Source organism: Cervus canadensis, chromosome 4, assembly GCF_019320065.1.
Source record: "Cervus canadensis isolate Bull #8, Minnesota chromosome 4, ASM1932006v1, whole genome shotgun sequence".
Classification (NCBI taxonomy): domain Eukaryota; kingdom Metazoa; phylum Chordata; class Mammalia; order Artiodactyla; family Cervidae; genus Cervus; species Cervus canadensis.
The window spans coordinates 68,751,118-68,775,113 of record NC_057389.1 but is presented as its reverse complement, the minus strand read 5'-3'; the positions used below and the strand labels follow the sequence as shown (position 1 = coordinate 68,775,113).

The window sequence follows — 23,996 nt, the reverse complement described above, 5'->3', positions numbered from 1 at the left end:
GGTGTGTGGGGCTATGTGGGGACATGGATTTCATTAAGGAGAGGTGGAAGGCCAGGGTGAAATGGATATGCAGACCTAGGAGGCTTCTGTGGGCCTAGGTTGGTGGTGGTCAGGGGGCTGCAGTGGGATTGAGCAGTGGGATTGAGTTGTTTAGGGGGCAGCCATGAGCAGTTAGAGGGCAAGACAGCTTCTGAGATGCAAGAGGTTCCAGAGCAGTCAGCCAGGAGAGGGAGTGCGGAATGAAGACCCCCCCTTGAGGAGCTTCCATCCCTCAAATCCCCTGGATCAGGAGACAGCATGCTCTTATCTTCTGTTCTGAGCCTAGATGGTGTCCCCTATTTGGAGAAGTGGTTTGGCCAGTTCACTGGCAGAATGTGGAAACAGGATGTTAAGTGGCAGCATCTACCCCCAAATCCTTGCTTTTCACATCAGGAGAGTCTCATGGCTAGAGATCATTCCTCTTTCCTCAGCCGCTCTGCCCAGCATTGGCAGTCCTGCCTACGCTGGCCTTGTGCTGGGAGCAGACATGACTGTCAGAAATATGGCTCTATTCACCTGGTGTTCACACCCAGGAGCTAGCTTGGCCATGTCCTCTGGAAGGAAAGAGGGTGGGAGGTACCAAGGAGATGGTACCCGTCTGTGGATTTCCTGTTTCTTAGCTTGTAGGAGAAAGGTGGGGTTTCTCTGTTCATATCTGTGGTCTCTTACACTCAGCACTTGAAGTGACAGGATGAAATCCTCAGCATGCCTCTGGTATCTTGTTTCTCAAGTGCTTGGAGCTTGGGAGGGTGCTAGAGAAGCTGAGAGAACACGCCACACGGAGGCCTGGCTTCTAGGCCTGGTGCCACTGGACATGTTACTCCCTGCTATAGACTGAATGTTTGTGCTCCCCACCAACTGATATCTTGAAACCCTAACACAGCCCCTCCCCAAGGTGATGGTGGTAAGAGGTAGGGCCTGGGAGGTTATTAGATCATGAGGGTAGAACTATCTAGAATGGGATTACTGCCCTTATAAAAGAGACTCCGCAGGGCTCTCTTACCCTTTCTGCCAGTTGAGAAAGGAGTAAGAGGGAGAAGACAGCCATCTGAGAGCCAGGAAGTGGGTTTTGCCAGACATCCAGTCTGTTGGTGCTTCATCTTGGACTTCTCAGCCTCCAGAACCATAAGAAATAAATTTCTGTTATTTATAGGTCATGTAGTCTATTGTTCTTCAGTTGCTCAGTTGTGTCCAACTCTTTGCAATCCCATGGACTGCAGCTCACCAGCTTCCCTGTCCTTCACCATTTCCTGGAGCTTGCTCAAACTCATGTCCATTGAGCTGATGATGCCACCCAACCATCTCATCCTCTGTCGTCCCCTTCTCCTGCCTTCAATCTTTCCCAGCATCAGGGTCTTTTCCAACGAGTCAGCTCTTTGCATTAGGTGTTCCAAGTATTGGAGCTTCAGCTTCAGCATCAGTCCTTCCAGTGAATATTTAGGGTTGATTTAATTTTGACTGGTTTGATCTCCTTGCAGTCCAAGGGACTCTCAAGAATCTTCTCCAATACCACAGTTCAAAAGCATCAGCTCTTTGGTGCTCAGCCTTCTTCATGGTCTAATTCTCACATCCGTACATGACTACTGGAAAAACTATAGCTTTGACTATACAGACTTTTGTTGGCAACGTGCTATCTCTGCTTTTTAATACACTGTCTAGGTTTGTCATAGCTTATCTTTCAAGGAATAAGTGCCTTTTAATTGCATGGCTGCAGTCACCATCCACAGTGATTTTGGAGCCCAAGAAAATAAACTCTCTCACTGTTTCCATTGTTTCCCCATCTGTTTGCCATGAAGTGATGGGACCAGATGCCATGATCTTCATTTTTTGAATGTTGAGTTTAAGCTAGCTTTTTCACTTTCCTCTTTCACCTTCATCAAGAGGCTCTTTAGTTTCTCTTCACTTTTTGCTATTAGGGTAGTGTCATCTGCATGTCTGAGATTATTGCTATTTCTCTCGGCAATCTTGATTCCAGCTTATGCTTCATCCAGCCCAGCACTTCACATGATATACTCTGCATATAAGTTAAATAAGCAGGGTGACAATATACAGCCTTGACATACTCCTTTCCCAATTTTGAACCAGTTTGCTATAGCAGCTTGAATGGACTGAGAGACTCCCTTCCCTGACCTTTGGTTTTCTTCTCTGGTAATGAGTGATTTGAACTTGATCTTTGAAATGGGTCATCTCTTGATCCTTTCCTAGCCATTAGGGACTGATGTACTAGAAGAAATGGACAAATAGACTGTGCTGCTGGAGGCTGGCGTAGGAAGGAAGCGAGGGGGTCATCACCTATGGTGGGATGGTTTTCTCCTTGAGAGAGGCAGACAGTGCTTGCCCTCTGCCTTCCTTATCAGGCCTGGCATTCAAGGCCCTCCACCTGGTGGTTCTGGTCCAACTTTCCATCCTTACTTCCCATCTCACCCCTATGCATGGAGTCAGGATTGTAGCCACATACCCTCCTTAATGTCTCTCATCACCCCCTCCTTCCATGGACCATTGCCATCACAGAACTCACTGACTTCCTGTTTCCTGTAGATAAATGAAACCCTTTGTCATGGCTTGTAAAACTGCCCAGTAACACAGTCTCAACTCCTCTCTGTCATGTAGGGCTACTTGCAGTTCTCTAAACAGTCTCCTTTCTCGAATGCTGAGCCTTTGCTCAGTTGGTCTCCTCTGCCTTGCACCCCTTCTCCCCGATCCCTGTCTGAAGAAACACCATTCAGTCTCCATGGCACAGCCCAGCATCTGCTCCTGTGAAAAGCCGTGTCCTTCCTGCCCACTTCCAGGGCTTGGTTCATGTCTCCTGTGTGTCCCTGTCCTCCTGTGCTTCCCCGATACGGTGTTCATCTTACCATGTAGAAAGTAGACCTGCTCCCAGGACAAGGGCAGGGGTGGCCTCTCATAGTTGTGACACTTGATGACGGTCCCTGAAAGGCAGGCTGACTGACGGAAAGCTTTCCTCTAGTCTCCGTTCACTGTCACTAACATGCAGCTGTTGAAGCCTAGTGTGAAAAACCGGGCACCCATTCTATCCTTGCCTCCCCTGCACTTATTTCTCAGTGCCCTTTGCGGTAACGCAAGGCCACAAACAGTTCCAGCCAGTGGAGAGTGAGTGAGAGCCACATGTGCCACTTCCAGGCCTGGGCCATCAAGCTTCACACCAGTTCCTCTCTGTGAGTTTCCTTCTGCCAGCTGCTTGCGAAGACAAGGCCTGAGGGGCTGGTGGAGCCATAAGATGGAAGGGGCATGGGTCCCTCAGTGACCCTGTGGAAGAGAGCCGCTTCTCTAGTTTGAATACCACCTGGGACTGTTATCTGTAAGAAAATCTTCCATGGCTTTTAGATGTATTTGGTACACAGGGTATCCTGCCCTGACTGATATTCCCATATGCAAACCTTAGTGCAGGTGACAGTCATAAAGGCACACTGGGGTCTAGGTGATGGATTGGATAGGGGAGGAGTGGGGAAAGGGGCATCAAGGCTGGTCCAGCCAGGTTCCTGGCCTGCACAGGTGGGTGGCAGAGGCATTCTTTGCGGCCAAGAGCACTGGCAGAGGGTCTGGGCTCAGGGGAGCGCCATGTATTCTCTTTTAGACACGCTGAAATGGAGGGCCCTTGGGGACATTTCAGGAGAGATGTTGAGGGATAGTGACTCATGTGGGTTTACAGCTTCAAAACACAGATCTGTCCTGAGGGGCACGTTGATGGCAGTTGAAGCCCGAGCTGTTAGTAAATGAATGAATATATGAATTGTTGTGTAATCAGATACTAAAGTTCAAATGGAGAGACCCCTGGGGCCACCCTGAATTAGTGGCAGGGATAAACCACACACACACACACACACACACAAGAGCCTCCAAGGCTGCTCTGATGAGTAGGTGTTGCTGCCTTTCAGAGCGGAGATGGGCATTTCCTGGTTTCATAAGGTTTTTCCTGACCTGGTCAGCAGCACTGTGTCCTGAATCCATCCCTGTCCAGTGGTCTGTGCCCAGAATATTGTAAAAAGTGAGAATCTAGCCACAGGGGCCTGGATTTAGGGCCACAAGATGGAAGGGACGTGGTTCCCTTTCTTAGAGATAACAGTCCCAGGTGGTATTCAGGCTAGAGAAGCGGTGCTCTTCCACAGGGTCATTTAGTGACCCACACCCCTTCCACCTTATGGCTCTAAATAGCAGTAGTCTTAGAAGCTACACAGGAGATCTGTGACATGAAGCCAGGCTGGGCCCCTCTGCATGCTGTAGTCACTAATGCAGCCTTGCGAGCTCAGAGGAGATAGGGAGGGTTAGGTCTGTACGTGAACCACATATTCCATTAAGTTCTGACTCCAGAAGGGTGTCCTAGGCAATTCTGATTGGTCTCTGCTAGTCAGAGGCTGCCTCTGAGACACGAACTAGGCACAGGTGGCTGTTGCAAGAATGTGATCTTAGCAGGTGGGGGATGCTGGCTAGTAGAGCTTCTCCAGGTCTTCCACTCCTGTTTTGAAGATTCTATTGTGATGGGGAGCTCCTCAAGTGAAGGAGTTGTCCCTGAGAGCTAATATTATTATTGTCAGCAGTCCTAGAACTAACAATGACAGTTATACCTACTGGCACTATACTAAACTCTTGGCAGACAGTCCCTGATCCCTGCAGGAGTGCTGAGAGGCAGGTGTTGTCATCCTTGTTTTACAGATGAAGAAGATGAGTTTCATGGAGGCCTAGCTAGGGATTGGCACCCCTAATGGTTTCAGTTGATGAGATGAGTTTAGAGGGCCCAGGAGCAAGACACCGGGCCCTTGTAGGGGCTGGAATGAGCTGGACAGCACCTGCTCCACCTGCTGAGGGGCAGTATGACTCAGCTCCTGCTGAGTGTGGACATGTGAGACTGTGGCCCAGTGTGACTTCATCTAAAACTTTTCCAAAGTACCTGGAAATGTAACATTTTGTAGAAATATGCTTTATAAATGTTGGCAAATATATATATTTTTTACAAGATTCAAGACATTGTATAGGCAAGCAAGCACAACTGACAGTCAGATTCAGCCCATTAGGAATCCATGTGTCAATTTGGGTTAGGAGATTCTTTTATTCATTCTGCAAGTATTGTGGTACCCACTGCAGGTGTCAAGGTGAAGGAGACAGCCCTGGGGCAGGATCTCATTGAGCTCATGCTCAGTGTCAATACCATGTGGTCTGTGTTCTGAGAGGCTCCCTTCCTTGGGGCCTGACAGAGCACTTTCTGGAGGAAGCTGAATTCTGATGTATGTTGGATTAGTCGGTTAGGGCTGCTATAACAAAGCACTACAGGCTGAGGGATGTATCAACAATAGAAATTTATTGACTCACAGTTCTGAGGCTAGAAGATCAAAATCAAGGTGTTGGCAGAGCCACACTTGCTCTGAAGGCTCTAGGGGGGAATCTGCTTCATGCCCCTCTCCTAGCTTCTGGTGCTGCTAGTAATCCTTGGTATCCCTTTGTGTTATGGACTGAATGTTTGTGTTCCTCCAAATTCATATGCAGAGATCCTAATTCCCATTGTGATCATATTTGGAAGTGGGGCCTTTGGGAGGCAATTAGGTTTAGATGAGGTCATGACGGTGGGGTCCTCATGATGTAAGTAGCGCCCTTTTAAGAAGAGGTATGAAAGAGCTTGCTTCTCTCTGTGCTTTCTGCCTTGTGAAGGTACAAGAAGAAGATAGCCATTTGCAAACTAGGAAGCAGGTCCTCATCAGACATCTTGATCTTGGACTTCTCAGCTTCTAGAACTGTGAGAAATAAGTTTGTTGTTTAAGGCACCCAGACCATAGTATTTTGTTATAGCAGCCTAAATTGACCAAGGCACTTGGTTTGTAGACTTATCACTCCAGTCTCTGTCTCCGTTGTCACACAGTGTTTTCCTTGTGTCTGTTTTTGTGTCTTCTCTTCTTATAAGGCACCAGTCTTATTGAATTAAGGGGCCACCTACTTCAGTCTGACCTCATCTTAACTGGATTACATCTGCAAAACCCTAGTGCCAAATAAGGTCACAGGCACAGGTACGACAGGATGGGAACTGAACAGATTTTTTGTGGTGATACAATTCAACCCAAAACAGATATGCAGGGTAGGCAGGTGAAATCTGTGGAAGAGTATTTCAGGTAGAGGGAACAGCATGTGGAAAGAGAAGAGTGCAGATGAGTTCCAGGAAATAAAAGAAATCAGCACCGGCTAGCATGGAGAGGTGAGCATGAGATGTGACTGGGGTGGCTCAAGCCATGTGGAATGGTCAGGTGTGACTAGGCTGCAATTAGAGATCTCACTGGCTTGACCCAGTACAGGTTCATTTCTTACATCAAGTCTGACGTGGGTTAAACAGCTCTTCTCTATAATGTAGCTCTACCATGCAGAACACACGGTGTCCAGGAAAAGAGAGGCCTGGGGGAGGTGCCCAACTGACAGGAGATGTCTCAGCTGACTCTTCTACTCAAGATGAAGAGAGGTTGGAGGGAGGAGGGCAAGGATTTCTGTGAGCCTCAGCTGTCTCTCTTACCCGTTTTCAGGGTTAAGACTTCATCCTTAGAGTACTGGGGAGTCAGCCAGAGTTTTCATGCAGAGTGTGACAAGATCTGACTGGTGTTTTAGGAAGTCTTCTCCAGCTGGATCCAGAGTCAACCCAGAAGCAAAGGAGCTGCAGCCCATGGAGCTGTGGTGAAGGAAGTGGCCCATACGGGAGTCAGCCACAACAGTCAACATATTTGCAATTAACTTTTGCAGTTTCCACCTTGTAGGCCCAGACGCAATAAATAAATAGAAAAATTCATGCGATTTAAACAACTTTCAAAATTCACTTTGTGTCTATCGTCTCTATTTTACGCTGTTGTTACTGGGCTCCTTGCTGATTTGAGAACCTCATTGTTTTAGAAGATGCCCTCAACTCAGGTCTGTAATTCAGACCAAATAACAAGAGTCTCTTGTGTCAAAGGGACTTCCTGCTGGTTCCAAACAGCCTGGTGACCTGCCTTTGTCAGAAGCACTCTTGAGTAGAATATAAAAACATTCTGTATTGAGACTGACCCCCATTTGTCTGCAGTTCTTTGTAAAGTATGTTTCCTTTGAGCCTCAAAATCACTTAATTTGAGATCTGCTGCTGCTGCTAGGTCCCTTCAGTTGTGTCCGACTCCGTGCGACCCCATAGACGGCAGACCACCAGGCTCCCCCATCCCTGGGATTCTGCAGGCAAGCATATTGGAGTGGGTTGCCATTTCCTTCTCCAATGCATGAAAGTGAAAAGTGAAAGTGAAGTCGCTCAGTCGTGTCCGATTCTCAGTGACCTCATGGACTGCAGCCTGCCAGGCTCCTCCATCCATGGGATTTTCCAGGCAAGAGTACCGGAGAGGGGTGCCATTGCCTTCTGCGAATCGGAGATCTAATTTAGACCAAAGAACTCAGAAGCTCAGAGCCCCCTTGTCCTGCAGTAGTTAGGAGCATTGGAAACAATGTAGAGTTGGAAGTCTTGACTTTGTGGCTAAGATTTTAGCTGTGTCATTTCAGTGTTTTTGTGTATAAACTATGGATAATTGCATACAAAGTTATTTTGAAGCTCTAAAAAAACAAGGTCGGTGAAGGTATTTTGCAAACTGTGAAGCACCATCCAAATGTTGTCATCCTTCAGGCTTGACATGCCATTGAAAGCGTTTCCCAAATTGTGCTAATGGAATCCAACTGGACAAGAGCCGATTTCCCTAGTGGTTCAGACGGTAAAGAATCTGCCTGCAATGTGGGAGACCCGGGTTCGATCCCTGGGTCGGGAAAATGCCCTAGAGAAAGAACTGGCAACCCATTCCAGTATTCTTGCCTGGAAAATCCCATGGACAGAGTAGCCTGGTGGGCTACAGTCCATGGGTCTGCAGAGTTGGACACAACTGAGTGACTAACACACACATGCCCTCAGTGGTTACGTCCTGCAGCTACACTTGATCTTGATTACCTGAATTTTCTTCACTGCTTGGTCAGTTGTGCCCATCATTGCTTGTGACCAAAAACCCCGGTTCTTATTTCTGTAGGTGAGCAAAGACTGGGTTGGAGAGCTTGTTAGGGACTTCCCTGCAAGCCTTACCACCAAGGTTTTATGGAGTGACCAAGGTTTTATAGAGATATGTGAATCTAGCCTGAAAGTGAAATGGTCAGGTGAGCCTTGGGATGAACCATTTGCTCACTTGGGGGTGGGTGTCCCAGCTCTAGGTGGTTGATACCTTGGGGGAGATGCAGCATTGTGTGGCTAAACCTTAAGATTTTTTTAAATTTATTTTTTTCCAAATGTGAAATTGTGACATTTTACATTCTCACGGCAACTTCACTGGGCTTCCCTGGTGGCTCAGATGGTAAAGAATCTGCTAGCAATGCAGGAGACCTGAGTTCGATCCCTGGGTTGGGAAGATCCCGTGGAGAAAGGATTGGCTACCCACTCCAGTATTCTTGCCTGGTGAATTCCATGGACAGAGGAGACTGTAAGTGACCACAGTCAGGCTCTTTGGGACCATCGGGTTGCCGGCACGACTGAGCAGGATGGCTTAGGAAGCGAGACCAGGGCTCTGGGGTTGTTTCCTCATTTATAAACTGGTTGTCAACTTCCATAGGGTTGTTAAGAGACCAGATGAGAAAACAGAATGCCCAGCCCACCACACTGGGCCTGGCCACAGAATTCCAGTGGGAGATGTCAGTTACTTGTGTTCTGCTGTTATTTTGCAATCCCCAAGCTTCAGAAGTTTTAATCCTCCTTCATTTGGTATTTCTCACCCATATGGTTAAAAGGAATCATGACTATACAGGCCTTTCAAGCTTGGTCAAAAAGATAAATAAGTATTAAGGGGTTTTGTACATTAGAAAAAGAGAACTATTCTTCCCTTCCCCAAAACTGCATGATTTTAAAGAAATGGTGTATTCTTTTAAAAAATAATTTCAGCAAAAATAAACGAATTGAAGATATTAAGTAATCAAAAGTAAAAATGTGATGCTAATCGTCAAGGTGGTGCCAAGCGACCTAAGAGTGGGGAACCCCGCAGTCCCACCGTTTCTCCCGCGTGGAGCACCATTGGCCACCCGGCGAACTCCGCCCCCTCCTCGCTTCTCGCGTCGGGGGGAGGCGGCAGAAGGGACTGGAGCGAGTGGCTTTGACGGCACCAAGGTCAAGGGGGACAGCGGGTCTCGTCCCATTTTCTTGGGGCTTGGAGGACACTACGCGCCCAATCTCCGAAGGCCGGGTTCTGCACTTCCAGCCGGGCGACCTTGGTTTCCGAGACTTCCTGGAGTCCAGTTTCCTCTTTGGGAAATGGAATGGCCAAGGCTGCCAGTGCTGGTTTAGGGCGCATGGGGACCAGGGTCTACGGCCTCAGAAGGCGAAGGGTCAGTCTTGCGCCTCTGAGGTGCTGGGCTCAGACCGCCGGCCGATCGGGACAGGGCTGGCAAGCCAACAGAGCCGGCGAACCTCCGCAAGGCCCCAGCTCGCGCGGATTCTAAGATGAGGACAAAGCCCGCCCGGAACTACCGTGCGCGCGCCGCTGCGGCCAATGGGAAGCCGGCACGGGGCTGAGTGACAGACCGGCGAAGCCAATGAGCATGCACCTTGTTGCGAGGTGCCCTCGGCTCCGGCATTATAAAGAGCGCCACGAGTCGGCATTGTCAGGCGGCGGCACCGCGCGGCCGGGGCGAGCTTTTGAGTCGGTGGTTCGTGTGGCTGCGGAGGCGGAATAGGAGAGCGCGAGGTCGTAGCGGTTCCGTCGGTAGACAGGGGAGAGGCCCGGCAGCGCGAGCGTGAGCGCGGCCGAGCCCGCGGTGTCTTCTCGGCGGGTGGGGACGAGCGGGCCCCGCGGCGTCATCGGCGGCGAGGTGAGCGGCTGGGCCCGCGGGCGGGAGCCTGGGCGGGAGTGGCGCCGGCCTGACGCGCTGTGGCTGCTCTTGCAGGAGCCGCGCGCCTCGGCCCAGTATGTCGGAAGCGGGTGAAGAGCAGCCCATGGAGACGACGGGAGCCACCGAGAACGGACATGAGGCTGCCCCCGAAGGCGAGTCGCCGGCCGGGACTGGTACCGGCGTTGCGGCGGGGGCCGGAGGCGGGAGCGCGGCGCCCCAGGCCGGCAACCAGAACGGCGCCGAGGGCGACCAGATCAACGCCAGCAAGAATGAGGAGGACGCGGGGTAAGTGCTGCTGCGGGCCGATGGGGGCGCCGCCTTTGTTCCGGGGCCGCCTTTTGTTGGCGCCACGCGGCGGGGGGAGGGGCGGGCGGCCGGGGCCTGCTCGCGGCCCGCAGACCGGCAACTCCGTGCCGCCCGCTTACGGCGCGCGCTGGAGTTTGCAAGAGTTTGTTGGGTCGACTTTGGCGCCGCCCCGGGGCCGCTGGCGCGGGGACGTGCGGCAAGCGGCCCGGAAGGGGAGTGAGCTCGGAGCAGAAGCCTGGCGGGTCGCGGGCTGCCTAGGCTGCGTGGGCGGAGTTGGCGCGCACCCGGGCCTCCCTCCTCCGGCTCCTGCCGAGGGCGGAGTCTCGGTCTGAACTCTGACTCGGCCCCGGAAGCCTCGAGTTCCTTGAAGTGATAGGAGGTGGCAGGGACCGTAGTGTTTTGATACATAATTGATAAGACAAATTAGATTTCTTCCGGTTGTGAGACCTCAGGTCCTAGCTCCCCGGCCAGGTTGTGCTTTCTTTCCTCAACCAACTTAGGGTACGGAGACACCTGAGGCTTTATTAGGGTCAAGGTTGAGTTTGGAGGGGTACGGGAGACTCGTTATCCTTTTCCAGAGGTAGAGCCCTGTTCCGAATGGTGGCTTTATTTATAATCCTTTTGGTGAGAGCTTTGTCAGGGTCTATCCTTCCAAAATCACAGCTTGGTTATAAGGCTTGTTGCCGTATGTTTCACCCCACTCTTTCAGAAAAATGTTCGTTGGTGGCCTGAGCTGGGATACCAGCAAAAAGGATCTAAAAGATTATTTTACCAAATTTGGAGAGGTCGTTGACTGTACAATAAAAATGGATCCCAACACTGGCCGGTCAAGAGGGTTTGGATTTATCCTCTTCAAAGATGCAGCCAGTGTGGAGAAGGTAAGCTGGGTAGTTCACAGTCGGGAGTCTCAGTATGTTCTAAGACACCATTCTCAGACCATGATTGGCGAATGGGTTTGGGAAGAGCAGAGAGGTTGAGAATTTATCCTATCCTTTTCCAAGGGATTAAAAGTAGAGATTAAGTGGAGGAGTGAGTATGGGCTAGGGTGATCAAGGAAGGTTTATCGTGGACTATTTATTATCTTGTGCCTATTCTGGACCTTGCTAAAGCAAACATTTCACTGAGCACATTAGAAGAGAGCCCACAGTTGCTAGGAGATAGGTGTTACTTTAACTTCATTTTGCGAAAAAGCAGAAGGTTAAGGAGAAGAGATCAGATAGCCAGTAAAGGGTGGATTGTGAGGATTCCAGCCCTAGCAGTGCTTTAAGCTTGTGCTTTTAAGTTTCTGTTGCTTTACTGCCTTAAATTGGGACTGGCTGGGCAAGAAGAGGGGTGCAGGGCATGGTCAAAAGACTTGGGGATGGGTTGAGGATAGATTTATAAGTGTTTAGGTAAACCAGGTGAAGTTTGGAGATTGGGTTGGGAAGTCAGGTTGGGGGTAGAGTTTGGAGGAGATGAAGCAATTTTGTGTGCCTGTGTTGGGAATCTTATGGCTGAGAGAAAGAAGGTCCTTGTCTTGGGTCATGCTGCTGAGTTAGAACCCAACTCCCTTCTGTTGGAACAGGTTCTAGACCAGAAGGAGCACAGGCTGGATGGCCGTGTCATTGACCCCAAAAAAGCCATGGCCATGAAGAAAGACCCAGTAAAGAAAATTTTTGTAGGGGGTCTAAATCCTGAAGCCACTGAGGAGAAGATAAGGGAGTACTTTGGCGAGTTTGGGGAGGTGAGTGTGTGGCCCCCACAATGGTCTGCCAGCTGCAGTGATGTTGCCTTCTTACTGGTTCTTGACACCTTGGCTCATTGGAACTTTTTTCCACTGTGGTGTTTGTGGGCCTTTTCCTATGAGTTCCCTATAGGCTCTGAGGTAGAGCTTTGCCTATGTTTGCAGATTGAAGCCATTGAGCTTCCAATGGATCCAAAGTCGAACAAAAGACGAGGCTTTGTTTTCATCACCTTTAAAGAAGAAGAACCTGTGAAGAAAGTGCTGGAGAAAAAGTTCCATACTATCAGTGGAAGTAAGGTAAGGTGCCCCCAGCTGTGTGTGCACTTAGCCTTCTGCTGGAACTGGCCTTTGCAGGTGTGGACTACGGGTTGAACTACCTCCAAGAGTTCTCCAGGGTGGACGTTACTGTTTCTGTGCAGTGTCTGCTGTCCTGATAGGGACAAGTGGTTCTGTCCTTCAGAGCTCCTAGGCTGGTAGGACAGGATGTGAGGGAGGCAGAATACTGGAGGATGGGAGGCTCCCATGGGATAGGTAGTGTGCTGAGTAGTCTCTTCAATTCCTGACCTAAAGTTAGAAGTCAAGGTGTTTTGGACCTAGAATGCAGTGTGTATAAGTCCTGCAGTTAAGGTCTCAGAAGAATCTAAAATTGCTGTTTAGTGATTTCTGTGGTGAAGTCTCTCCTGCTATGGACATTGTTGCAGAGCTTTTCTCTTATCTGTTTCCAGCCACAACCACATCTCTTCATTTCCATCCCCTTTGGTCGCTGGCTAAATTAACCCCTGGTCCAAAGATCCTTTCCAAAGAGCTTCCAGGGTCCTGGCCACCTTAAACCCAAGGCCAGTTTTGACTTCAAAAGAGCAGAGTCCTTTGCAGTGAGGGGCAACTCTTTCTCCTGAACTCTGGACAAGAGAAAGGGTAGGTAGTTCATGCTTTAAGTGTTGAGGCAGTTGGGAGTTGAGGGTGTGACCCACTGGCAGGGTGTGGTAGGCTTTGCCTGAGCAGGAGTGGCAGCCAGATAAGCTGGGACAGGTAGGGTGGGGCTCCTGGAAGTCTCAATCCTGGCTGGGAATTTGAAAGATTGGACTTGGGATTGGGCCCTTAAATTTTATGTAAGAGAGGATCACAGGGGGCTGTTGGGTGAGAGCCATTGTTACCCTAGTGGACACTGACATGGAAAGAGGCCTTTTTCTCTGTGCCATGATGTGAAATGGGCATGAAGTGCCCGTTTTACGGTGCTGTTAGTCAGACTGCTGATGGTTGGTTGTGAAATAAGTGTAATTTAGGTGGTTGTATTCAGCTTTAACCTAGTAGGATAGAAAACATGAGATTGCATCACTTGGTGGTAACCTGCCAAATTTTGACTATGCTTGGATGAGGATGTCTTATAGAATGGTTTTTTAATTGGTCTTAATGGGAGACCAATGTTGAAGTTTATTTTAAAAATAAACTTGGAATCAGGAGCACAGGAAAGTCCTTGGCGTTTCCACTCACAGTAGGCAGAGTTTTGAGCAAAAAGGAAATTGACTTTTATGTCCTAGCAGGGGAGATACACCTGGCCCATCCCAATTGTAAATGAGTGTTTGGAGGAGGAAGGCGCAGCGGGATGGCCTTAAGGAATGCTGTCCTGAGCCCCAGTGGCTTTTTTCCTCTGTAGGATGGAGGTCAGGGTTGCCACCTCAATTGTGTATTTGAGTGGAATGTTTTATTTCTTCTTGGGGTGGGGAGGGGGTGGGAAGGAACCTGCTTTCTCTAGGCTCCCTTACCTGGGAAGCCTTCTCTGACTTGCTCAAGGTGGTATCTTGCTACACTGGACTGGCACTGGCTCAGCTGTCCCTCTCCTCCCACTTATTAAGGTATAGAGTGGCCAAGGGTGACCATCAGCAGACCTGCGGGTGTGTCTCATTGTTTTTCAAGCAGTCTGGGAAAAGGTTTGAGCAAAAAAGGCCAGTGTGAATCTTGGTCTGAGTTTTAGTTGGAAGTTCTGAGCTAGTCCAAGTATGGTTTCCTACTCCAGCATGTCTTGAGCAGATAGACAAGATCTACCACCTTAATGTTTGTCATTGAAGGCTTTTGTGTACACTCCCTGTTTAGGGCTTGTCCTATTGGCATGACCCACTGTTTTCTTGACTTTTAGTGTGAAATCAAGGTGGCTCAGCCCAAAGAGGTTTATCAACAGCAGCAGTATGGCTCTGGGGGCCGTGGGAATCGCAATCGAGGGAACCGAGGCAGTGGTGGCGGTGGCGGAAGTGGAGGTGAGTAGAACCCAGATGAAGATGGGTCCTGTTTCCCTGCCTGCATGGAGCTTCTGTGTTTGTCTTGGGGGTTCTCTGGTGCTCGTTGCAGCAGGGTGGGTGCGACCCGGGATGGCTCCTGAGTTGATGCTATGCTGCTGGCTTGGATTGGAAGAGCCCATCTTTCTCATGTGGCCTGGGGCCCCAGGGCAGAGGGGGCCTCTGCATCACACTCCACAAGTTTTGAGGGGGCAAGGTGGGAGTGTGCTCAGCTCTGTGGCTGTCCTGAGTCTTGGTACACCCGTGGGTGGGCGGGCTGAAGGATAGGGCAATGCTGTGCCAGGCGCTTATCCTCCATTCATCCCAGGCCCCTCTGACTCCAAAGCCTGAACTCCATCCTTTTTAAGGCCAAGCTGCCAGGAAGGGTGGGGGTGATCAGTGGGTGATGTGAATGAAAGTGAGCTGCCTTGGTTGCCCCAGTGAAGTTAGTGTTCTGGCCTGGCCTTCTTAGCTCTAGCTTGGGTCTCTCAGGCCCTCTACACCAGGACAGCAGCCCCTTGGCTTTTCTGAGTTGCCATAGTAACCTCGCCACCCAAAGGGCAGGATTTCCTCTATCCTAGCTCCTGCGTGTGCTAAATGGTCCATGGGCCCCTGTGCCCTGCTCCCCCCACAGGTCAGAGTCAGAGTTGGAATCAGGGCTACGGCAGCTACTGGAACCAGGGCTACGGCTACCAGCAGGGCTACGGGCCCGGCTATGGCGGCTACGACTACTCGCCCTATGGCTATTACGGCTACGGCCCCGGCTACGACTACAGTAAGTAGGAGAGGGAGGCCCCCATCCACTCGCCCACCCCGGGAGGCAGGAAAGACAGTGCAGGGGCCATTGGCAGCAGGGGCTTTGGAGTCGGACAGGCTGGGCTTTTGTCTGAGTGGATTTTGAGCTTTTGGGTTTCAGGAAGGTGGGGTGACATCCTACCAACAGAGTTGTTGGTTCTGGTGAGGATGCATATCAAGCGCCTGGCACAGGGGTAAATGTTCAGCAAGTTGTAGCTACTTTCATTGTTGTTCTTGTCCCTAGGTCAGGGTAGTACAAATTACGGGAAGAGCCAGCGACGCGGTGGCCATCAGAATAACTACAAGCCATACTGAGGCTTCAGCAGGAGTGCCTGACTGACCACACACGCTTTGTTTGGATATCGAGTGAACACAATTATGTACCAAATTTAACTTGGCAAACTTTCTATGGCCTGTCCCATGTGCATCTTATTTAAAATTTCCCCCCTGGAAATCACTCTCTTGTTTAATATTTCCAGAGCTCTAGTTGTTTAGGCAGCGTGTGGTTTCTCAAGAGGCCAGAGCGGCATTATGGGCTGATTTTTATTACCGGGTTACCCAGAACCAGATTGGAGGGTCTGCTTCCTGCTGCCGCTCTGCAGCCTGGACCTGTGGACCCTGGTTGTAAAGAGTAAATTGTACTTTAGAAAACCAGTGTCACCTTTTTTTCACCTTTTAGTTTTATATTATTTGTGTCATACATTTCCTATAATGGAAGTGTTAATTTTACTGTACTTTTTGGTACCTTTCGGGAATCTAATGTATTGTAAGGTATTTTACACGTGTCCTGATTTTGCCACGACCTGGATATTGAAGCTATCCAAGCTTTTGAAATAAAAATTTAAAAACCCCCAAGCCTGGGTGAGTGTGGGGTACACTGAAGGGGGGGGGGGGCAGGTGCTCCAGAGCTCCAGTATCCTCCACGACCTCCTAAAGCATCCTGTCAGGCATAACCACACACTGTCTACATCTTCGATTAGTTTCCTTTAATGACTTGGCCCTGCTTAGGACTTGGGTAGCTTTAAAGAAAGTGGAGTGGCAGAAGTTTGAGGCAGTTGTTCAAAGAGGTGAAGACAGTACAGTGAGGGTTACCACCTTCAGTGGGGATGCTGGCCCAGGCCAGTTGGAGTCTGGAGCACCCTGGAACACCTGTCTTGACTTGCCATTGAAAATGGGATTCTCTCCCAGCAAAGTTGTGAAACCTAAAAACAAGAGGGGATACACAAAGGACCAGCTGGATCTGGGCAACAGTGTCCCTCCTGGTTGTCCTGTAACAGCCCCATCTGGCAGTGGTATTTGCTGGCTTGGCTGGAGCACCCCGAGTCTAGTGACTTGAGACCTAAGAGCTGGTTTTAAGATGCAGCACTTGTCTGGGGCCAGCTGGATAAAGCCTCGCAGAAATTCTGTATCTTAGAGAGGAACTGGCTGGGGAAGGAAAGAGGTATCAAATGCAAACTTAAGGACTCAAGATTTTCAGGGGTGAGGGATATGGAGCTCAAGGCACCCAGAGCCTCCCAGTGTTGCAATTAACCTGTGGGAAAGGTACACCACTTGGAACAAACTTAGGAGCTGCTGATGGATGATAAGGAAGCCAGTTCTGGGTCTTCTGGGAACAAGAAGCAAGGCCACTTACCTAGAGAAAGACACCTCAGCAGGGCTGCCTCAGGAGTGGAGCCTCAGGGTCTCACAACTTCTCACTTTCTCTTCCATGTCTGAAAAATAACACAGGACCACTCAAAATGGTCCACCTTCAAAAATACATTCCCTTCACCCAGCAGGTCCTGTTCCACCTCCAAATGTCTCTACTAGGGAGACCTGGCTGGGGCAGGCAGTACAGTAGTAAAGTAATCTGGTCAGGGATGGTGGGGTGGTTGTCCCTGGGCTGTAGGGGAGTCTACAGGGGAGACCTTTATTTTCCTAAATGATTAGCAATGTGGAAAGGGATTTCGCATTGAATCAGTCCTGAGCACATATCTCATTTTAGCCACTTAGCTGAAAAACAAAGCTGCTGCCACCTGTCTCAGGGAAGCTATGATGGTCTAAGAAGCTCTAAGATATAATGGAAACCTCTCACTGTGGTTCTGATGGGTCCAGCCCTGCTTTCCCTTGTCCTGCATGCCACACGGGGTGCCTGCCCGGGCACAGGCAGGGATAGGCCTCCACTTCAACTCCAGCTCCCCACTCCTTGCACTGCTCAGAAAACATCTGGTTCAGCTATTAGACCCCTGTCCCTGGGCATACTGGGAAGATGTGACTCCAGGCTAGATTCTAGAGCATTATCAGCTGCCCCTTGGCTCCAGGCTCACCTGTCAGGATGGCATCTAGCTTTGCTACCACGTGTCGTGCGTTGTCCAAGCTGAAACACATCGGGGGCTTAAACTTTAGGACATTCCTCCCAGGCCCGTCGGTGCTCAACAAAATGTAGTTTTCCTTAAGCCTGTAAAGGTAGGACACAGCAGGACCTGCTGCCCACCGGCCAAGGGCACGTCATACAGGTCTTCCAGACTTCTCAGCCTGGTATTGGCAGCCATGCTGCTCTCAGAACCCACCATAAGCCAGTTCCCACCAAAATAACAGCACTGGCCAACACCCACCCAGATTCCTACCCAACTTTATGGCCCAGCATCAAAGACAAGCACAGCACCCCCATCTGAGGTGCCCTGTACCTGGCCCTGAGCCTGCTGCCACCCCCACCCAGAGCAGGAGGGGGCTTGCTTCATCATCCCTAGAGGCCCACTGTAAGCCAAACAGAACGGCCACGGGACTACAATGTGGATGTCAAGATCCCCTGCTTTTTCCATTTTGATATATGGTTTGTCATGCATGGTTTTACCTTTTTTTATAGGAAGGGTCCAGCATTCACAAATAGAAGAGTGCAGTGAATTCACGTAGCCGAGCTTCATTAACTCCTGCCAACCCCTTCTCTACCCTGCCCCCAGATTATCTTCTAACTCCAGACTGGACTATTCAGTTTTAATTTCCAGTTCTTTTTAGAAGATGGCTTTACTGTTCAGCATTATCACTGGTACCTAGTAATAACTTTTAATAGTCCACATTTATACTTTTAACCCAGGAAAGTATTTTGGCCTCTCAGAGAAGGGGTGTGGTATGACTGGATTTACATTCTCTGACCCCTGCTCATTTTTTAAATTTATTACTTTTATGTAAGTCTTGTTAGGAGCAGTGTCCTCAGCCTGCCTCTGGCTCCCTTATCCCATCCCAGTCTTCCTGGCACTGACAACAGCCATGCTTGAAAGATGAGGTTCTGACTTCAAATCCAGCTCTGGCTCCTACTAGCAGGGTGACTGCCAGTGAAACACTGGCACTGCTTTCACTCACTCAGCTGGAGAAACTACATTGGGCTGGGCTGGGCTGGGGTGGGATGCAGAGAGGGGTGGTTGTAAGATGGAGGCAGTTAGGCTTGGCTGAAGAGCTGGCTCTTTCCTTCCCAGAGATCATTCTGAATTCCTGAGTCCTGAGGCTCCCTGAGAGAATCGATGGGCAAGCTGGTGGATGTGCTCACCAGCAGAAAGAAGGCAGGGGCTGGGTGGCCATGCAGGAGGGGTCAGCCTCCAAAACCATGTGGAGAGATTTTTACATCCATACAGTTTGTATGAATTGAAAACAGAAGGATGCACATTTTACAACTTGAATAAGAATACACATCAAACAGTAGATGGATTTTCCAAGGTTGGGGGAAGTGGGTAGGAGTGAAGAATGGAAGAAAAAAGGGGATAACTAAACAAGAAGGAAAGGGTCCTGGGGCTCAAGTGAACATGCAAACCAGGGCTGGGAGTGAGGGCTTCTGAGTCTTGAGATGCCGAGTCCTCTAGACACCCCCCACCCAGATGAGGAGCAGGAGTCTACCTGAAAACCTCTAGTAACAGGGAGTCTGGTTCTGCCACAGTCCCAGCTATGGCTCTGGAGAAGCTGCTTCTCTCAGGCAGCCTGGGGCTGTGAAACGCAGGGTTGTGGCTCCCTGGGTTTGAGAGCTCCAGCAGCTTGGCGTTGTCTTGTTTGAAGTGGCTGCTCAGGCTGGGAATGGCCTGCACTCTGTGGGCCCAGCATGTCTGGGGGCAAGGGTCAGAAAGGAGAGGCAAGGGGGGAGCTCTTTCCTAGTCAGAGCAGTAGACACTACAAAGGCAACTTGTTTCAAGGAAAAAATACCTGGACACCACGTAGTCAGCCTCTTCGGTTGCTGGCATTCTTGTGGCCTCATCTTTTATCAGATCCACACCAATGAAGAGCCCAACACCCCTGGAGCAGAAGGTGACATCTCAGGAGACAGGGCTTGAGGGACCAAGGTCCTTGCTTTCACCCTCTGCCTGGGTCTCAGCCAAGCCCCTGTCAGAAAGCTGACCAGGGCCCACACCTCTACCTCCCAGGGAGGCTGAGAGTTGCAGGAACTCTCGGAGGGTGGTGAAACAGTTCCAGGAGCTAACTGATAGGGAGGAACCCTCAGTGTGGACAGAGTAAAGTTTGATTCTGGCTTCACCACCCCACCTCCCGCCAGGTGCCATCTTGGGCAACAGCACCTACAGGTGCTTCAGTTCCTTCTCTGTGGAGATAAAAGTTGCCACCATCCCAGGTGGGGGTGACAAGGTGAATGAAGGAACCATACCAGGCCCCTGGCAGATAACGACTGCTGTTCTTAGCCTCACCTGACGTCCCCAAGAATGGGATGTTTGGCTTTCTGCTGTCCGAGGAGCTCCATCAGGAAGCTGCCCACACAGGCTGCGTGAGCCTGCAGTTGCTCCTTCTCCAAGACATCCAGGACGGCCAGCCCCACAGCACAGGACACTGGGCTGCCCCCAAACTGAGCCAGGGGACAAAGGGCAGTTCAGGTGCCCAGCAGAGTGGGCCATGCCCCAGGGAGCGTGAAGGGCAGCAAAACTGCCACACACATTCCAAAGACAGATGAGGACAGGTATGAACCCATAAGGACTCAAGTGTTCTGGGCAGTATATGGAGTTCTCTTGAGGCCCCCATGGATCGTCCTGCCTTTCTAGGACGATGGAGATGCATTAGCAGGGATCCAGTAAGAAAGCCAGGGATGCAGTAGGATCCCCAGGAAGATGCAAAAATCAGAACAGAGGGTGTTCTGGGCATTCCCAAAGAGCTGGTTTTTGTCAAAAGGTTTCCGGGTCCCATCTCGTGGACTGGACCCAGACCCACTTCATTTTACCTCTTTCAAGGAGAATGAAGAGCAACATGCCAGAGCCACATCCAGGAAAAGTCACTCTGTGTAATTTCAGCTCACAGCTTTACTGGCTGAGCTCAAGGCAGATTTTAGGGCGCAGGCCACAAGCCGGCTGCCTGTGAGCCGCATGGAGCCTGAGGGTTCATTCTGTTCAGCTTGTGTGACATAATTAAAGGTTTTGAATTAGGTACTAATGTCTTAAAAGAAGGGACTTCACATAAAAATATGTTATGTCTGACTTAAAACAAACCTAGCCTATCTGGCTAGGGGACCTCCTACAGACCTTTTTTTTTTTTAAAGTGTATCTTAAAACCTTTACTGAGGTATAGTATACATACCCAGATGGTGCTATTGGTAAAGGACCCACCTGCCAATGCAGGAGACATGAGAGCCCTGGGTTAGGGAGATCCCCTGGAGGAGGGCCTGGCAACGCACTCCAGTATTCTTGCCTGGAGAATTCCGTAACAGAAGGGCCTGGTGGGCTAGAGTCCACAGGGTCGCAAAGAGCTGGACATGGCTGAAGCAACTTAGCATGTACATACAATAAACTGCATATATTTTAAGTGTATATAGTTCAGTGTGACTTGACAAATCTATGCTTAGTTGCTCAGTTGTGTCTGACTCATATGACAAGTGTATATACTTGTAGAAACTCCACTACCATGAAGATACAAAACCTTTCCACCATTCCCCAAACTTCCTTGTGGTCCCTCCACTACTGGCCCAGGTAACCACTGACCTGCTTTCTCACCACAGTTTTGCCTTTTCTGGAATGTTATATGAATAGAATCACAAAATATGAACACTTTTGTGCTTAGCTTTTGCTCAATGTTTTTAAAAACTTATCCATAATGTGTGTATTGGTAGTTTGTTCATTTTATGGCTGTATAGTATTCCATTGTACAGACATACTACAATTTGTTTATCCAAATTCCTATTGATAGACTCGGCTTATTTTGATTTCTGTCTATTTATGAATAAAACTGTTATGAATTTATAATAAAGTCTTTTTGTTAACATATGGTTTCATTTCTCTTAGGTAAATACCTAGGAATGGCACTGCTAGACTGCTTGATAAATGTATATTTAACTTTATAAAAAATGTGAAACTGTTTTCCAAAGTGGTTGTTACCATATTACACTTGTACCATTAGTCTATGAAATCCCAGTAGCTCCACATCCTCAAAAACATTTGGAATTGTGGCATTTTTAATTGCAGCCATTCTAATGGGTATGTAGTGGTATCCTGTAGACCACCTTGGAAATTTGTATGCAGAATCTCATACCTGAGATCATAAACACCTTCCTAGGTGATTCTGCTATGAAGCAGCTTACTGATAATGTCACAACAAGTTATATGTGGAATAGACACAGGGGATGAATTGAGGTTACTAATTGTATATTATTACCAACTGTGAACTCATTACAAGGTGGTATGTTCCACTCATAGTGGTGTTGTTGTTTTTTTTTGATGTGGGCAATTTTAAAGTCTTTACTGAATTTGTTACGGTACTGCTTCTGTTTTATGTTTTGGTTTTCTCGCTTAGAAGAATGCGGGATATCTTAGCTCCCTGACCAGAGAGCATTGTAAGGTGAAGTCTTAAGCACTAGACCCACAGCATCTTTGGTTTAGAATTGTGGCCTGGTCAACATGCTGAACTAGCATAACAGATGGGTCTTTTCCACAAGATCACCACAGAGGAACAACAGAAGGAAAATGAAAAAAGCCCTGGGCTTTTTCCTAAATGCCCATAGTCCTGGGCATTTAAAAAGCCATGCAGATGTGCAGGGATATGTTCATACCCCATGCTACGTGTATGTTCAGGCAGCCTGGAAAATCTCTAAGCTCTCACCACCAGCTAACTTGAGGGTTTACAGAAGGAAATAAAAGGCTAAGGCAGAGTTGTCAACTGCTTGGCTGAGTGTTGAAGGCATGTACCAACACACACATAGGGCCCCTTGTCAAAGACTGACACAACTCTTGGTTTCAGGAATCTAAGGAGATGTCTGTCTAGTCATTGCTGCTGCTAAGTCACTTCAGTCGTGTCCGACTCTGTGCGACCCCATAGACGGCAGCCCACCAGGCTTCACCGTCCCTGGGATTCTCCAGGCAAGAACACTGGAGTGGGTTGCCATTTCCTTCTCCAATGCATGAAAGTGAAAAATGAAAGTGAAGTCGCTCAGTTGTGTCCGACTCTTAGCGACCCCATGGACTGCAGCCTACCAGGCTCCTCCATCCATGTGATTTTCCAGGCAAGAGTACTGGAGTGGGGTGCCATTGCCTTCTCCGTCTGTCTAGTCATTCGATGATCACAAATCTAACCAAGCAGAAACTATAGTGATGATGCACGACAACACAGACTTACAGAACTAATTCAGAAAAGGCAATATACAAACAACAACAAACCATGAGGAGGAAAAATGATTTCCTACATTATATTATTTTAAGTGTCTAATTTTCAATAGAAACTTGTGAATCATGAAAGCATGGCCCATATATGGGGCAGTGGTAGTGGTGGGGCAGGTAGAATCAATAGAAACTGTTCTAGAGGAAGCTCAATGATGGCCTCATTAGACAAAGACTTTTTTTCTTTTTTTAGACAAAGACTTTAAATCAGATGTTAAAAATATGCTTAAACACTAGAGGAAATCATGTCTAAAGAACTAAAAAGCTAAGCATGAATATAGTGTCCTGCCAAATTTAGAATATCAATAAAGAAACAATTTATAAAGAAACTCAATAGAAAAGCATAGTAGCTGAAATGAAAAATTCACTAAGAGGTCAACAGCAGATATGATCAGGCAGATGAAAGAATCAGTAAACTTGAAGATATGTCAGGTCTAAAAATCAGAAAAAAGAATGACAAGAAAATGAACAGAGCCTCAGAGACCCGTGGGACACAAACATTCTAACATATGCAAAGGAGAATCCCAGAAGGAAAGGAGAGGGAGAGAAAGGAGCGAAAAGATTATTTGAAGAAACAATGGTAAAAAACTTACTAAATTTGACTTAAAAAAAAACCAAACCCCAACAACTATTTAAACATCCAAGGAACTCGATGAACTCCAAGTAGAATATTCCATACCTGGACACAACATAACCAAACTACTGAAAGACAAAAACAAAGAGGATGGGTGAAATGGGTTATAAAATACATAAATCACAGGGATGTAACGTACAGCATGGCGACTATAGTTAACAATACTGGGGACTTTCCTGGCAGTCTAGTGGTTAAGACTGCACTTTCACTGCAGTTCCCCTGGTTGGGGAACTAAGATCACACATGCCCGGGGTGTGGCCAAAACAAGCAAACAGGCAGACAAATAAGTAATATACTGTACTGTATACTTGAAAGCTGCTAAGAGAACAGACCTTAAGAGTTCTCATTACAAGGAAAAAACACTAACTTTTTGGTGAGGGATGTTAAGTAGACTTACTGTGGTTATCATCTTGCAACATACACAAATGTTGAATCATAATATGGTACACCTGAAACTAATATGATGTATGTCAATTATACCTCAAAAAAAAAAAGAATATTGAAATTATCAAGAGAGAAGCAACTCATCTCGTACAAGAGATCCTCAACAAGATTAATAGCTGATTCCTCACCGTTGTTTTTTAGTCACAAAGTCATGTCCGACTCAAAATTTTGTGATTCCATGGACTGTAGCCCGCCAGGTTCCTCTGTCCATGGGATTTCTCAGGCAAGAATACTGGAGTGGGTTGCCATTTCCTTCTCCAGGGGATCTTCTCAACCCAGGGATCAAACTTGCGTCTCCTGCATTGGCAAGCAGA

At 48.6% G+C, this 23,996-nt stretch overlaps 2 protein-coding genes across 10 annotated transcripts in view; one reads left to right on the top strand and one right to left on the bottom strand.

The window, feature by feature from the left end:
• Window positions 1-9,740: 9,740 nt before the first annotated feature.
• Window positions 9,741-15,852, top strand: HNRNPAB (heterogeneous nuclear ribonucleoprotein A/B). Of its 2 annotated transcripts, XM_043465728.1 has the most exons (8): window positions 9,741-9,882; window positions 9,958-10,188; window positions 10,919-11,087; window positions 11,774-11,932; window positions 12,098-12,229; window positions 14,067-14,184; window positions 14,837-14,977; window positions 15,242-15,852. In XM_043465728.1, exons 2-8 carry the CDS (start codon window positions 9,980-9,982, stop codon window positions 15,310-15,312), a joined length of 999 nt encoding a protein of 332 aa, XP_043321663.1. In that variant the 5' UTR covers window positions 9,741-9,882; window positions 9,958-9,979; the 3' UTR covers window positions 15,313-15,852. The 2 variants fall into 2 exon arrangements, with proteins under 2 accessions (XP_043321663.1, XP_043321665.1); XM_043465730.1 differs by lacking the exon at window positions 14,837-14,977.
• Window positions 15,695-23,996, bottom strand: part of PHYKPL (5-phosphohydroxy-L-lysine phospho-lyase) — a 25,422-nt gene continuing 17,120 nt past the window's right edge. For 6 of the 8 annotated variants that reach the window (XM_043465721.1, XM_043465720.1, XM_043465717.1 and 3 more), the window contains 5 exons: window positions 19,659-19,813; window positions 19,165-19,254; window positions 17,304-17,434; window positions 16,631-16,709; window positions 15,695-16,199 (listed from right to left, as the gene is read on the bottom strand). In XM_043465721.1, the coding sequence (XP_043321656.1) occupies window positions 16,660-16,709; window positions 17,304-17,434; window positions 19,165-19,254; window positions 19,659-19,813 (426 nt within the window). In that variant the 3' untranslated portion in view covers window positions 15,695-16,199; window positions 16,631-16,659. Of the gene's footprint in view, window positions 16,710-17,303; window positions 17,435-19,164; window positions 19,255-19,658; window positions 19,814-23,996 lie in introns of all 8 variants that reach the window. The other 2 variants (XM_043465722.1, XM_043465718.1) reach the window with 2 other exon arrangements.

Excerpts from the sequence above, each read along its gene's own strand:
- HNRNPAB (XM_043465728.1), top strand. The coding sequence starts at position 9,980 with ATGTCGGAAGCGGGTGAAGAGCAGCCCATGGAGACGACGGGAGCCACC. Across the intron at positions 11,088-11,773 it reads ATGCAGCCAGTGTGGAGAAG|GTTCTAGACCAGAAGGAGCA; the intron begins GTAAGCTGGGTA and ends CTGTTGGAACAG. Across the intron at positions 14,185-14,836 it reads TGGCGGTGGCGGAAGTGGAG|GTCAGAGTCAGAGTTGGAAT; the intron begins GTGAGTAGAACC and ends CTCCCCCCACAG.